The sequence below is a fragment of the Pseudorca crassidens genome, chromosome 4, assembly GCF_039906515.1.
Source record: "Pseudorca crassidens isolate mPseCra1 chromosome 4, mPseCra1.hap1, whole genome shotgun sequence".
NCBI lineage: Eukaryota > Metazoa > Chordata > Mammalia > Artiodactyla > Delphinidae > Pseudorca > Pseudorca crassidens.
The window spans coordinates 69,122,342-69,135,135 of record NC_090299.1 but is presented as its reverse complement, the minus strand read 5'-3'; the positions used below and the strand labels follow the sequence as shown (position 1 = coordinate 69,135,135).

At 35.9% G+C, this 12,794-nt stretch overlaps 1 protein-coding gene across 6 annotated transcripts in view; it reads left to right on the top strand.

Moving 5' to 3' along the window:
* The window catches only part of GABRA2 (gamma-aminobutyric acid type A receptor subunit alpha2), a 122,472-nt gene that overhangs the window by 79,033 nt on the left and 30,645 nt on the right, over positions 1-12,794 (top strand). The window contains exon 9 of one of the 6 annotated variants that reach the window (XM_067735867.1): positions 3,188-3,556. The exons of 4 other annotated variants lie outside the window; for them this stretch is intronic. In XM_067735867.1, coding sequence (XP_067591968.1) covers positions 3,188-3,198 — 11 coding nt within the window. In that variant the 3' untranslated portion in view covers positions 3,199-3,556. One more of the 6 variants, XM_067735866.1, reaches the window with a different exon arrangement.

The window sequence follows — 12,794 nt, the reverse complement described above, 5'->3', positions numbered from 1 at the left end:
GAAAACTCAATTTTATTCTCAATACTAGCAAAGAATGATTCGAAAAGAAATTTAAAAAATAATTTCATTTATAATGGTATCCAAGATAATAAAATACCTAGAAACAAATTTGACCACATAGGTGAAAGACTTGTCCACTAAAATCTATAAAACTTTGTTGAAAGAAATTAAAGAAGACCTAATTAAATGGAAAGACATCTCATGTTTTTTGAGAGGAAGACAATACTGTTAAGATAGAATTATCCCCCAAACAAGCTACAGATTGAATTCAATACCTGTAAAAAATCCAGTGGCTTTTTTTTTTTTTTGCAGAAATTCCAATCCTCAAATTCATATGAAATTGCAAGGGGCTCCAAATAGCCAAAACAATATTGAAAAAGAAAAAAAAATTCGCTGGACTCATACTTCCCAGCTTCAAAACCTAGTACAAAGCTACATTATTCAAAACAGTGTGGTAGTGGCATAAGAATGGACATATAGACCAATGGAATAAAATTGAGAGTCCACAAACAAACAAACAACTATGGCCAATGGATTTTCAACAAGGGTGCCAAGACCATTCTGTGGGGAAATAGTAGTCTCTTCACCAAATGGTGCTGGGACAGCTCTATGACCACCATGTGCAAAGGAATGAAGCTGGACCCCTACCTCACTCCAGATACCACAATTAACTCAAATGGATACAAAGCATTAATGTAAAATCTAGAAGTATAAAACTATTAGAAGAAAATATAGGATAAATCTTTATGATTTTGGATCTAGCCATGTATTCTTAGGTTTGACATCAAAAGCATGAGTAACAAGGAAAAAATAGATAAATTGGATTTCACTAAAATGAAAACTTTTGTATCTCAAATAACATTATCAATAATGTCAAAAGACAACTTACGCATGGGAGAATATATTTGCAAATTATATATCTGATAAGGGTTTAATATCCTGAATAAATAAAGAACTCTTAAAACTCAAAGACAGAAAGACCAAAAACCTGATTTTAAAAAATGGGCAAAGAACTTGAATGGACTTTTTTCTAAAGAAAATATACAAATAGCAACAAGCACAAGAAATGATGTATATCATTGTACATTAAGGAAACACACATCAAAACCACAATAAAGTACATTGTATGCATACTAGGATGGCCAAAATAATTAACAAAACAAAAGGACATAAATATTGGTGAGAATATGGAGAAATAGAAACATTCATATTGCTGGGGGAATATAAAATGGTACAGCTTCTGTGGACACCAGTTCCTCAAAAGGTTAAACATAGAATTACCATATCATCCAACAATTCCATTTCTAGGTATTACCTAAGATTAATGAAAACACATGTTTACGTGGAAACTTGTACACAGGTATTTATGGCAGCATCATTTCTAATAGTCAAAAGATGGAAACAACCCAAATATCCTTCTGTGGATGAATGGATAACCAAAATGTAGTATATACTTACAGTAGAATATTATTCATCTATAGAAAGGATTAAATACTGATAACATGCTACAACATGTATGAATCTCGAAAACTTCTTACTTCTCTAAGTAAAAGAAGGCAGATGAAAAGGGTCACATATTGTATGATTCCTTTCATATGAATTATCCAGAATAGGCAAATCCAGAGAGACAGGCAGCAGTTTAATGGTTGCCAGTAGATGGATGCAGGGGAAAATGGGAAGTGATTTTGTAGTAAGAACAGGGTGTTTTAGGGTGATTAAAATGTTTTGAAACTAGAGAGAGATGATGGTTGCAGAACACTGTGAATGCATAAATGCCACTGAATTGTACACTTTAAAATAATTCATTGCATATGATGTGAATTTCATCTCCGTAAAATAATTTTTAAGTCACGAGTTTAAAAAAAAAATTGATGAGCACACCAAGGATTTCCCAGGATTTAGGAATCTTCTCAGATATCTATTTCAAAATTTGCAAATTATTGAATCAAAGACAAAAAAAACTGACATGGCTAAAAATACGACAAAACTTCCATTCAAATGACTTGAAAAATAAGGTTACATGATTTTCAGAGCACAAATAATACAGAAAATAAAGTTTCAGGAAAAAGTACATAATAATTAATAACAGAAAGGAAATGATTAGGACAGAGTTGATATTCCAGAAAGATCTAAATTTATATATAAATATATAGCATATCAGATAAAATTAAATGATGAAGTATTTGCTTAATAAAGGTTGTAAGGAAAACAAAATATTGCATTGAGGTAAATAAAGACAGATTTTATAGCATAAATCATAGAGAGGAATATGTTTTCAAAAAAAACCAATAGAAGACTACCTAAGTATAAGGAGAGATAAATAGATGGATAAATATTTAACAGTGAATCAACAGAATGTGTTAGTATCTAGGCTGCTAGGTTCAACTATAACAAATGTACAAAAGTTTCTAAAGACTGATTATAAAAATAACACATACAAAGTTAAAAATCCAGGCTATACGTGGATGTGTAAATTCATTTGTGTATGAATGATTCACAATACAGGTTTAAGGACCCAAAAGTCATATTGTCATGTAAATATAAACAGTTAGGTGGTAAAGGCATTCTTAGTATTATCTCTACAAGTTATTCTGTGTAACGTTTGTAATAAATATAATTCCATGTGAGTGTATGTGTATATGTGTGTGAAAGTAAAAGCTAAAAATCCTACATCCCGTGTGGAATGAGATTTGAAACATGCCCAGCCTCTTTATTCTCCACCCCCATTCTATCTTTCACTGTTTTCTGCCTCCTTAACATCATTCTCTGACCGATGCACAGCAGTTACCTAAGCAAAGTGTCTACCCTCTCCAAACTTCTCTCCCTGAATCCACAGTCAGGTCTACAAGCTGATTACCATTAAATCAGGTCTACAATATATCATTAAATCATCTGCCCTCCTCCTGCCTCAGAGGCTTTCTGTGGTGGGTAACCCCCCAAGTTAAAACAACAACAACAACTATTACAGTTAAGAAATTAATATGCCCTGGGACACAGATGCCAAATTTCTCAGCGTTTGAGGTCTGACTTTATGCTGTCAATAGAATAAGAAAACAGAGCAAATAAGACAGCAGGCAGAGGAGTTGAAATTAGAATGTGCACCCTTTTGATATTAGAAACTTTGTTCCATTGTGTTAGGTTTTATCTATTCAGTTTTTTTTATATTGCATTTATTTTGTGGTTGTAGGGGCAGCTTGATATTTCAAAGATATATCTTCAAAGGGGCTGCCTACGTATCTTGCAATGATAGATGAGGAAAACCTCCTTTGACTTTCTCTGAGTGCTCACATCCAGTTCATTCAACACCAACAAATACTTACTGAGCACCTACTTATCACATGGTTCTAGATACTTGGGGTATGTCCTTGAATAAAACCAAACACCCTTACAATGAGGTAGTTGCTCTCTGTTGCCAACGGTACAAGAAAGCACTTGGGAAACTTCTAACCTTAAACTTCAGGTTTTATGCTTTCAAGCCTCCTGTGACTAAACAATGTATTTGCAATGTACAAACCTCATTTTGTGTTTGTATAAACATATAGCTTATTTTGTGAAATTGTGGCTTATGGTTTTTTTAGTTGCTTAACATCCTTCAGAACTTCCTATAAATAAGAATAGTGATAACGAGTTTGCCAATTATTGTTTGTATATTTGAAGCCAAATCATTTTTCAAATTTATGAGTAAGTTTATCTATGAATATATTACTACACATTAACATATGAACATATGAGTATATGAATAAAGTTTATATATAAGAAATATGTACTGGTATTTCTGTCTTAATATTATATTCATTATGGAATAGAGAGTTTTTTTCTATTAAGAACTAAAACCAAGTAACAAACATCTGTTAGGGTGTATGTTTGTCTGGTAAAAGAGTACAGGGAGTTCAAATGCCTTATACTGCAAAGTTTGTACATACAAAGTACATTGCATTTGCAAGTGACTTACCTGCTTGTCTTATATTTTTGGAGTAACTAAAACTCCATAAGGGATATTTTTGGATTGCTCATTTTTCTACTTAGATCACAGATTTCCATGATTCAGTTTGACTGCTTATGTTAGGGAATCCAAAAGATAGTGGCTTGATTATATGAGGTGTTTCTTTTTTCTCATGTGAAAAAAATCCTCAAGTAGATCCTCCAAGACTAATATGATAATATCATGGGCATCAGGCAGTCTGTCTCTTTTCATCTTTCTTCTTTTATATCCCTAGCATGGAGTTTTGCTTCATTGTCCAAAATGGCTGTTGGTGCTCCAGGCATCACATTCATATCCAGGAACAGGAAGGAGTAAGCAAAAGGGCAAAAGACCTGTTCCAGCTCTGTGTTTGCCATTAATGAACTTTCCCAGAAGTCCCTTCAAGCAATCTCTATTTATATATTATTAGCCTAACTTGGTCTCATAACCAGAGAGTCTGAGAAATTGCCACCCTGAATAAATTCAGTGTTCCAATATTATGATTGACTAAATATTGGATTGGGAGCTAGTGGTTTCTACTACAATAAGAAAAAAAAGAAAAAGAAAAAATAGCAGTTTGCTATGAAGGTCATGAAATTATTAGGAGCACATATTCTGGAATCAGAGCACAGACATACCTCGTTTTACTGTACTTTATTGCACTTTGCAGATGTTGCATTTTTTACAAATTGAAGGTTTGTGGCAACCTTGCATCAAGCAAGTCTATTGGTGACATTTTTCCAACAGCATTTGCTCACTTCATGTCTCTGTGTCACATTTTGGTAATTCTCACCATATTTCAAACTTTTTTATTATTATTATATTTGTTTTGGTGATCTGTGACTAGTGACCTTTGATGTTACTATTATAAAAGGATTATAATTTACTAAGGGCTCAGATGATGCTTAGCATTTTTTAAGCAATAAAGTATTTTTTAATTAAGACAATACTATTTCTCACTTAATACACTATAGTATAGTGTAAACATAACTTTTATATGCACTGGGAAACCAAAAATTCCATGTGACTTGCTTTATTGTGATATTCACTTTATTGTGCTGGTCTGGAGCCAAACCTGTAATATGTCCAAGGTATGTTTGTATCTTGGTTCAAAATCTGGCTCTTCTATGATCAAATTAGGTAAGCTATGGAAAGTCTTTTTAAACCTCTTTGTACCTTAGTTTCATCCCTCTGTAAAACTGGGATTATAATAGCTACCTCATTAGGTATTTTAGGGAATCAACACACACACATACATTCATAGACACATGGAACACTTAGAACAATTCTGGCACATAGTAAATTCTATGTAATCGTTTGCTATTATTATTACTATTTATTATCTAATACTTAATTCTCTCCTTCTTATCAATAAATAGGTAAAGAGTGGTCAGATCTTGTTTTAGTTTAGGTTGGATATCCCAAGATGGCATATTTTGGGAGTTATAAACTCTATACACCTCTAGGTAAGACGTACCTGGGCAGTTATCCAACTTCTTTGATATTCATATCATCAGTGTTCAATTGTTTGAAGGGAATTTCAGAATTTTTGATATTCCTGTATTTAAGTGAAATACGCCAGTGTGTGTTCAGTTTTTAATCGAGTCTCCTTTGTTATGTCAAATGAAGCTCAAGTCCAGCGGACTTAAGCCTCTTTGTTAATTTTATTCTTAATTAATCATGAGCTTGTATAGATATCCATAAGAAACAACATCTTAGATGTGCATCCCATCTCAAAGTCCCCTAATTGAGTCTTATTGGTTAGACATGGGTCACATTCTTATCCCTGATACAATCATCATGGACAGGTTCACACCCCTCCTATGACCTCCCTTCCCCTAGCATCCACTCAGGTCTCTTTCTTATTTCATGAATATACTAGCCATTCACCTCTAAGGTTTGTCTCTTCCCTTTGCTTGGGTTTCTCTTTTCCCAGATATCTGTGTGGCTAACTCCTTCATTTCCTTCAGGCTTTTCTAAAATGTCATCTTCTTGAAGAGACCTACCTGACAATCTAACTTAAAATCGTGAACTGCTTCCCAATCCTGAATCTTCTGCTCCCGCTGGCCCTATTCTATGTTTTTTTTTCCATTGCACATATCATCTTCCAATATTTTATAGAAAAAATATATACTTTTGTTTAATCTGCCTCCCCGACAAGAATTTAAATTTCAAGAGGGCAGTTATTTTTACCTCTTTTTAAGCTGATGGCCAATTAAGTAGGTTAAGCTGAGGCAATAAGTAAATGGAAAATGATTTTAGATAGATGATAGATAGATAGATAGTATAGATAAGCACATTTGTGAGTTCAACGAGAGTTAGGTTAGCAAAATTATAGAGACTAAAAGTGTCAAGTGGGGTACTTTCCTAATTTTTAAAATTAGGGAATCAGAGTGCTGTTTCCAAAAGAAGGTTGCATGGATACAGGGAAAAACAATAAGCAAATAAAACTTATTCATTGCAATAGGTTAGCCAACTGTGAAGTTTAGAAGGAACACAGGGCAGAGGGCTGCATTCACTCTGACACTAACTGTAAGTTCAGGGAGTTCACGAAACCACTTTCAGAGTTGTTAATTCACTAAAAGAACTCACAGAACACAGTGAAAGCTGTTACACTCACAGGTATGGTTTATTACAGGGAAAAGATACAGATTAAAGCCAGCCACGGGAAGAAGCACATAGAGTCGAGTCCAGGCAAAGTACCAAATGCAGAGCTTTCATTGGCCTCTCCCCATGGAGTCAGGGACAGCAGTACTTTCCTGGCACTGACATGTGACAGCACATATTGCCAAGCAGGAAACTAACCTGCACCTTGGTGTCCAGAGGCTTTACTGGGGCTCTGTCACATGGGCATGGTTGATTGGTCTTGTGGCTGATCTGTTTCCAGCTGCTCAGGAGGTAGAGCTGATATGGCATGTTCCCAAACTCCCACCCTAAATTCAACTGTCACTATTGAGCTGCACTGAAGCCCCCAGGCAAAGCCACTCTTATCAAGTGTGACATTCCAGGCCTAGAAATCACATCCCAGAAGCTGAGAGCAAAGGCTTGACCTCTCTTTTGGTGTGGTTAAAATTCTATATTATGTAAACTGTATACATTATAAAACCAAATATCAAATATCTAATTATTAGACTATCATTTTGAGTTACCAATATATCTGCTTTCTTCATACCTTTCTCAATATTGCCACTAGTCTTCCTCCCTTCCCTCATGCTTACCTTCCCTTTATCCTGTTGCCCTCATCATTGTCTAGTTCCCTATAGGTCTCAACATTAGTCCTCCTCTGGAGCATTTCTCCCCTCCACCAGCATGTCCGACAAGTTATTTAATATTAGAAATATCTTTTTTACAGTGGAATTGGTGAGTGAAAAACAGGCTTCTTCATTTAGTTCAGGAAAGCTATATAATAAGTGGGCTCTGTGTACCCGTTACATGAAACGCATACTATAGGTGATCATAAAAATGGCAGATAAGAAGAACATTCCACTTCAACTTTTGAGAAACCAGTCACCTACTGGGCAGAAAGTCCCTTAATAATGAGGTTATTGTAGTTTAATAAAGAGATAATCAAGATCTGAAGTAACAAATATAATAATAATAAAACAACTAATAATAATAAATAAAATTATTAAATAAAACAGCAAATAATGTTGAGCACTTAACTACATGTTTGAAAGAATATTGCAACAAGAATGAAGAGAGCTTCTGTTAGGTTCTGATTCCACTTCTAGATTAAGCAAGCATGTAACCTCTGTAAAGTCTACATTTTCTCCACTATGAATAGACGTAAAACTTATGCTGTCTACCTCATTGGGATGCTAAGAGGATCCCTGAAACAATATGTGTACAGGTTTTATTAAATCTTAAAGTAAACATACATTTTTACTGTCTTATATATTCAACAAATAGCAAGCCTGAGTATTTTCTGAGAACCAAGGATACTGTAGAATGTTCTGTGAATCCAAGTGGTCTATGGCTGAAGGCATGAAGAGATAGGAAAGAGCACTGCATAAGAATTAAGCAAAAATTCCAAGCAAAGAGAAAGTTGAACTCATAGAAACAGAGAATAGAATCTCGGTTGCCAGGGGCTGGGTGTGAGGCATTAGGGAGAGGCTGATAAAAGGGTTCAAATTTTCAGTTATAAGATGGATAAGGTCTGAGGATCTAATGTATAACATGGTAACTATAGTTGATAATGCTGTACTGTGTAATTGAAATTTGCTAAGGGAATAGAACTTGTGTCTTCACCAAAAAGAAAGAAAAAAGGTAAATATGTGAGATGAGGTTAAGTAACTCTATGGTGGGGATCCTTTCATAATGTATATCAATTCATCACACTGTACACTTTAAATATATTACAATTTTATTTGCCAATTATACCACAATCAAGCTGAAAAGAACTTTAAAAAGAGAGAGAAAATCAGAAAATCACCTGGATACAGCTTCAGCCTATCTAGGCGAAAGAATTGGGGCAGCCTTAGGAGACATGGACGTTTTAATTGGAAAGTATGGAGAAAGTGCCAGCAGGAGTAGAATGTCTGGGTGGTAGCAGGATATGAAAGCAATGAACAGAAAGCCTGTGCAGGGCAAAAGCAGTCTCTGCAAACCTCGTTCCAAATCCCTGTCTTCCACAAGGCATGGGCTGCAGAGCGCTAACAGGCTGCACACCTGGCATCCCAGAATTGACTTTGGCACAAGGCAGCACACGCTAATCAGCAAGCTGCCAGCCCACCAGCCACACTCCTCCCTGCTGGTAGACTCATCCCAGTCAGCCACTGCCAATTAGGAAAGGGACTGAAGCAAGATACGTTAATAAGCCATGGCAAGGAAGATTAGAAAGCTTTGCTGGTCCAAGTCTAGAGGCAGGTTTAGAAGTTGTTTCAGGAATATAGGTGCTTAAGCTTGATTGAGGAGAATAGATTAGTAAGGGCACAGGAAGAGAATTAAAAGTGTATGCTGTTATTTTGTCAGTGAATTTTTTTTCTTTTTTAGATTCTTTTCAGGACATGCCAATGTCACTTCAATACAGTTATAACCATTCAAGTTATGAGGGCAGATTATCCAATCCCATTTCCTACACTGAAATCTATGTGGTCATAGTGATGAGAAAAAAAATGTAAAGCGTGTTTCGGAGCACCTCTATGGGTTATATACTGTGTTAGAAACTTCAAATTTAATCACTATTTAATTCTGAAAAAAATATATCCCCAGTTAGGAAAGTAATTATTTCCCCTTTTCAGACAAGAATTTTGAAGTCCAAAAGTATCAAGAGACTACTCCATTATCAGACAGCAGGTCAGTAACAAAGAAAGAATTTGACCTCACACTCTCTGACTCTAATCTTTTCACTTTTTCTACGGCACCATTATGCCATCAAACTACTTTTTCCCTTTCTTTTTGGTTTTGTTTTCTTTTCTTTTAGAGCTTGAAATCAGAAATCTCCTGGGTGATTGCTTCAAACATAGGTAATTTCTGTTTGAGAGTCAGGCTTACTAAACATAGATCAGAACTAGAGGTGAATGTTCAGACTTGAACAATAGTTAACTTTTGGCATTAGCAGCTGCTTATTGAAGTATTTCAGATTGCTTGCCCTATTTCCTGCCCAGAAGTTGATACTGTCACATCATGGTATAGTAACTAATGCATTAAATGACTTTTCAAAGTTCTCTTCTGTCCTGGTGTCATATTCTGCATTTTTAAGCAAAATTAACCTAGTTAATCCAGGTCTTTAAAAGTATAGGTACTTATAATAGGTTCACATTAGTCATTAGAAACTTCTGTTTAATTTTAATCTGAGGTGGAGAATTCTATGACTGCTTTTGACTGCATTCTGTAAAACCATTTCTTATAATGTACTTTGTCTTGGAACTCATCTGTGAAAGCTTGATAACCTTATAGAATATATAAGGGAGATTTTAGGTGTTTCAAGAGAAGGATTTTTTGTTACTGTCGTTGTTTCGTTTTGATTTTTTTTTTTAGTTTTTGTTTTTAGTTGTTTTCTTTTTTCTTCACTTATGCCTTGAAATAACAAAGTGGAAAATAATAGATTTTTCTACTCTGATTATTTTACTATTTAAACGGGTTTAGATCATTAAATATTTATTTTCACTATAGCAAAATTTTGAGTGCATATTTATTCTTAGTGTTTTTTTTTGTTTGTTTTTTGTTTTTTGTTTTTGCGGTACATGGGCCTCTCACTGTTGTGGCCTCTCCCATTGCGGAGCACAGGCTCTGGACGCACAGGCTCAGCAGCCATGTCTCACGGGCCCAGTCGCTCCGCGGCATGTGGGATCTTCCCGGACCGGGGCACAAATTCGCGTCCCCTGCATCGGCAGGCGGACTCTCAACCACTGCGCCACCAGGGAAGCCTTATTCTTAGTTTTTAAACTCTCAAAAAAATTAAAACTATTGTTTATTTTCAAATACCTACTAGTCTTTCAAGGAAATGATTTCTACTTGGGTGACTTTTTTCTGATAAAAATTATTTAATAATGCATTATTTATCACAAACAACATAATATCTCCCTAGTTAGATCACCTCAGGGAGCTATAAGATACCACCATACCACCAAAACTATTAATATTTGAACAGTCACCTTGCATTTTATGACAATACAATTACAAGATTGAAATAATAAAAAGATTTGATAACAGTGGGGAGTTTATACAAGATAGTGTTTTCTGTGGTCTGTTCTTTTATTGCCTTATTGTCATCATACTGAATATATTATTTTCTTTTAAACTTATGAAATCAGAATATTACTGTTTTAGTTTAAGCTACTTTAACACAGTATCATAGATTCAGTGGTTAATAGACAACAGAAATTTCTTTCTCACAGTTTTGGAGGCTGAAAGTTGGATATCAGGACACCTGCATGGTGGGGTTCTGGTGAGAGGCCTCTCCTTCATTATAGGTTGCTGACTTTGTGTCCTCATGTGGCAGAAAGAGAGTGAGCTAACTCTCTGGCCTCTTCTTATAAGGGCATTAATCTCATTAATGAGGGCCCCAACTTCATGACCACATGACCTTTCAAAGTCCCCACCTCCATCACATCAAGGATTAGATTTCAACATATGAATCTGGGGGGAACACAAACATGCAGTTAGTTCATAACAATCACTGTGGTATTTAGCAGTTACGCTGGATTGAACTTCCCTGGGTAATGGAGCAGAGGGGCAGGGATCCCAGAAAGGCTGTTTTCAACCATTTTTAGATCTAGCCTTACCTTAACCAGGACTTCCACCTCATTCCTGATATCATTTGAGATTAGATGTAAACCATATGCTAGACTTCTTGGAAGTCACCTCTCAAATGTAATAGATTTTGACTGATGGGTGTTCTTGCGAGAGATTGGTCTTAAGTCATAACGACACTGCTGAATCCATATGATAGCATTAGGCTATCAAATCATGCCTAACTGAGAAGCTGAATCACATCCTTTTAGAAATCTAGGAATAGAGTAGTTCAGCAATGAAGATAATGAGTTTAACAAGACCGGAAATCTGTGGATCCATTCTGAAAAGATTTTGGACATTCTTGGAACAATGGAAGAACAAAGGAGAATCCAGTTCAAGGCTTTCCTTTCTCTTTCTCTGTGAGCCACATTAGATTATTTCTCAAGGTGGGAAATGAATAAAACAAAATAGCCCAAGTCTTTCTAGGCGACCATTTAAGCAGTATAATCCTTAGGTGTCTTGATTTTTTTCTTAAATCACCACTAGATGGGGCTCTTGCATCCTTGATTTGGATTCTTAGCTGCTTTATCTACATATTGGGGGCCTAAACAACTCAGAAATAACAGGGAAGCTATAGCACTTTTTATTTGACAGTTTCCAAATGGGACATTTGCATGTATCATTTAATGTTCAAGTATATAAAATACTATATTATAATATATCATAATTCCCATTTTAGAGATAAAGTCACTGAGGCTGAGAGAGAGAAGGTGGCAGGGAGAGGGAGAGAGAAAGGAGGATAATTTAACATTTGTTGGACAATTCTATGTACCAGGCATACATGCTCATACTCTATCCTCTCAACAATCCCCCTCCCACCAAAAAAAAATCATTTACATTTTACAGATGGAAATGAAGCTTAGCAAGGTCACAGAGCTGCTGTGGCAGAAGCAGAATCCAAGTCTGTGCCTGATTTTACTGCATATTGTCTCTATGTATAAGCCATTTCTCAAGCAATCGAAACATTTTAATACACGATATAACTTTAAAAGGTATAAAGAGCTTAGGGGCTGAAGTGTTAGATTCATGATTTTGAAAAAGACACTCTATGGACATATAATTGGCTTTGAAAGAGAAGACCATTTATAGACTAGGCAGTACAATTTTTTTTTTTTTTTTTTTTTTTTTTTTTTTGCGGTATGCGGGCTTCTCACTGCTGTGGCCTCTCCCGTTGTGGAGCACAGGCTCCGGACGCACAGGCTCAGCGGCCATGGCTCACGGGCCCAGCCGCTCCGCGGCACGTGGGATCTTCCCGGACCGGGGCACGAACCCATGTCCCCTGCATCGGCAGGCAGACTCTCAACCACTATGCCACCAGGGAAGCCCTAGGCAGTACAATTTAGTGAAGAGTGTGGACTTCTGAGGCAGACTGCCTGGGTTTGCATTCCACCTCTACTACTTGCTAACAGTGTGATCTTTAGTAAGGTAGTCAGCCTCACTTAGCCTCAGTTTCCTCAACTGTAAATGAGGATGATAATAATACCGAACTCACAGGGTTGTTATGAGAATTAAACAAATTAATACATGAAAAGTTCTTATAATAAGATGTGGCATATAGTAGGTGCTCCTAAATGATACTTTTTAATCCTATCTGGAG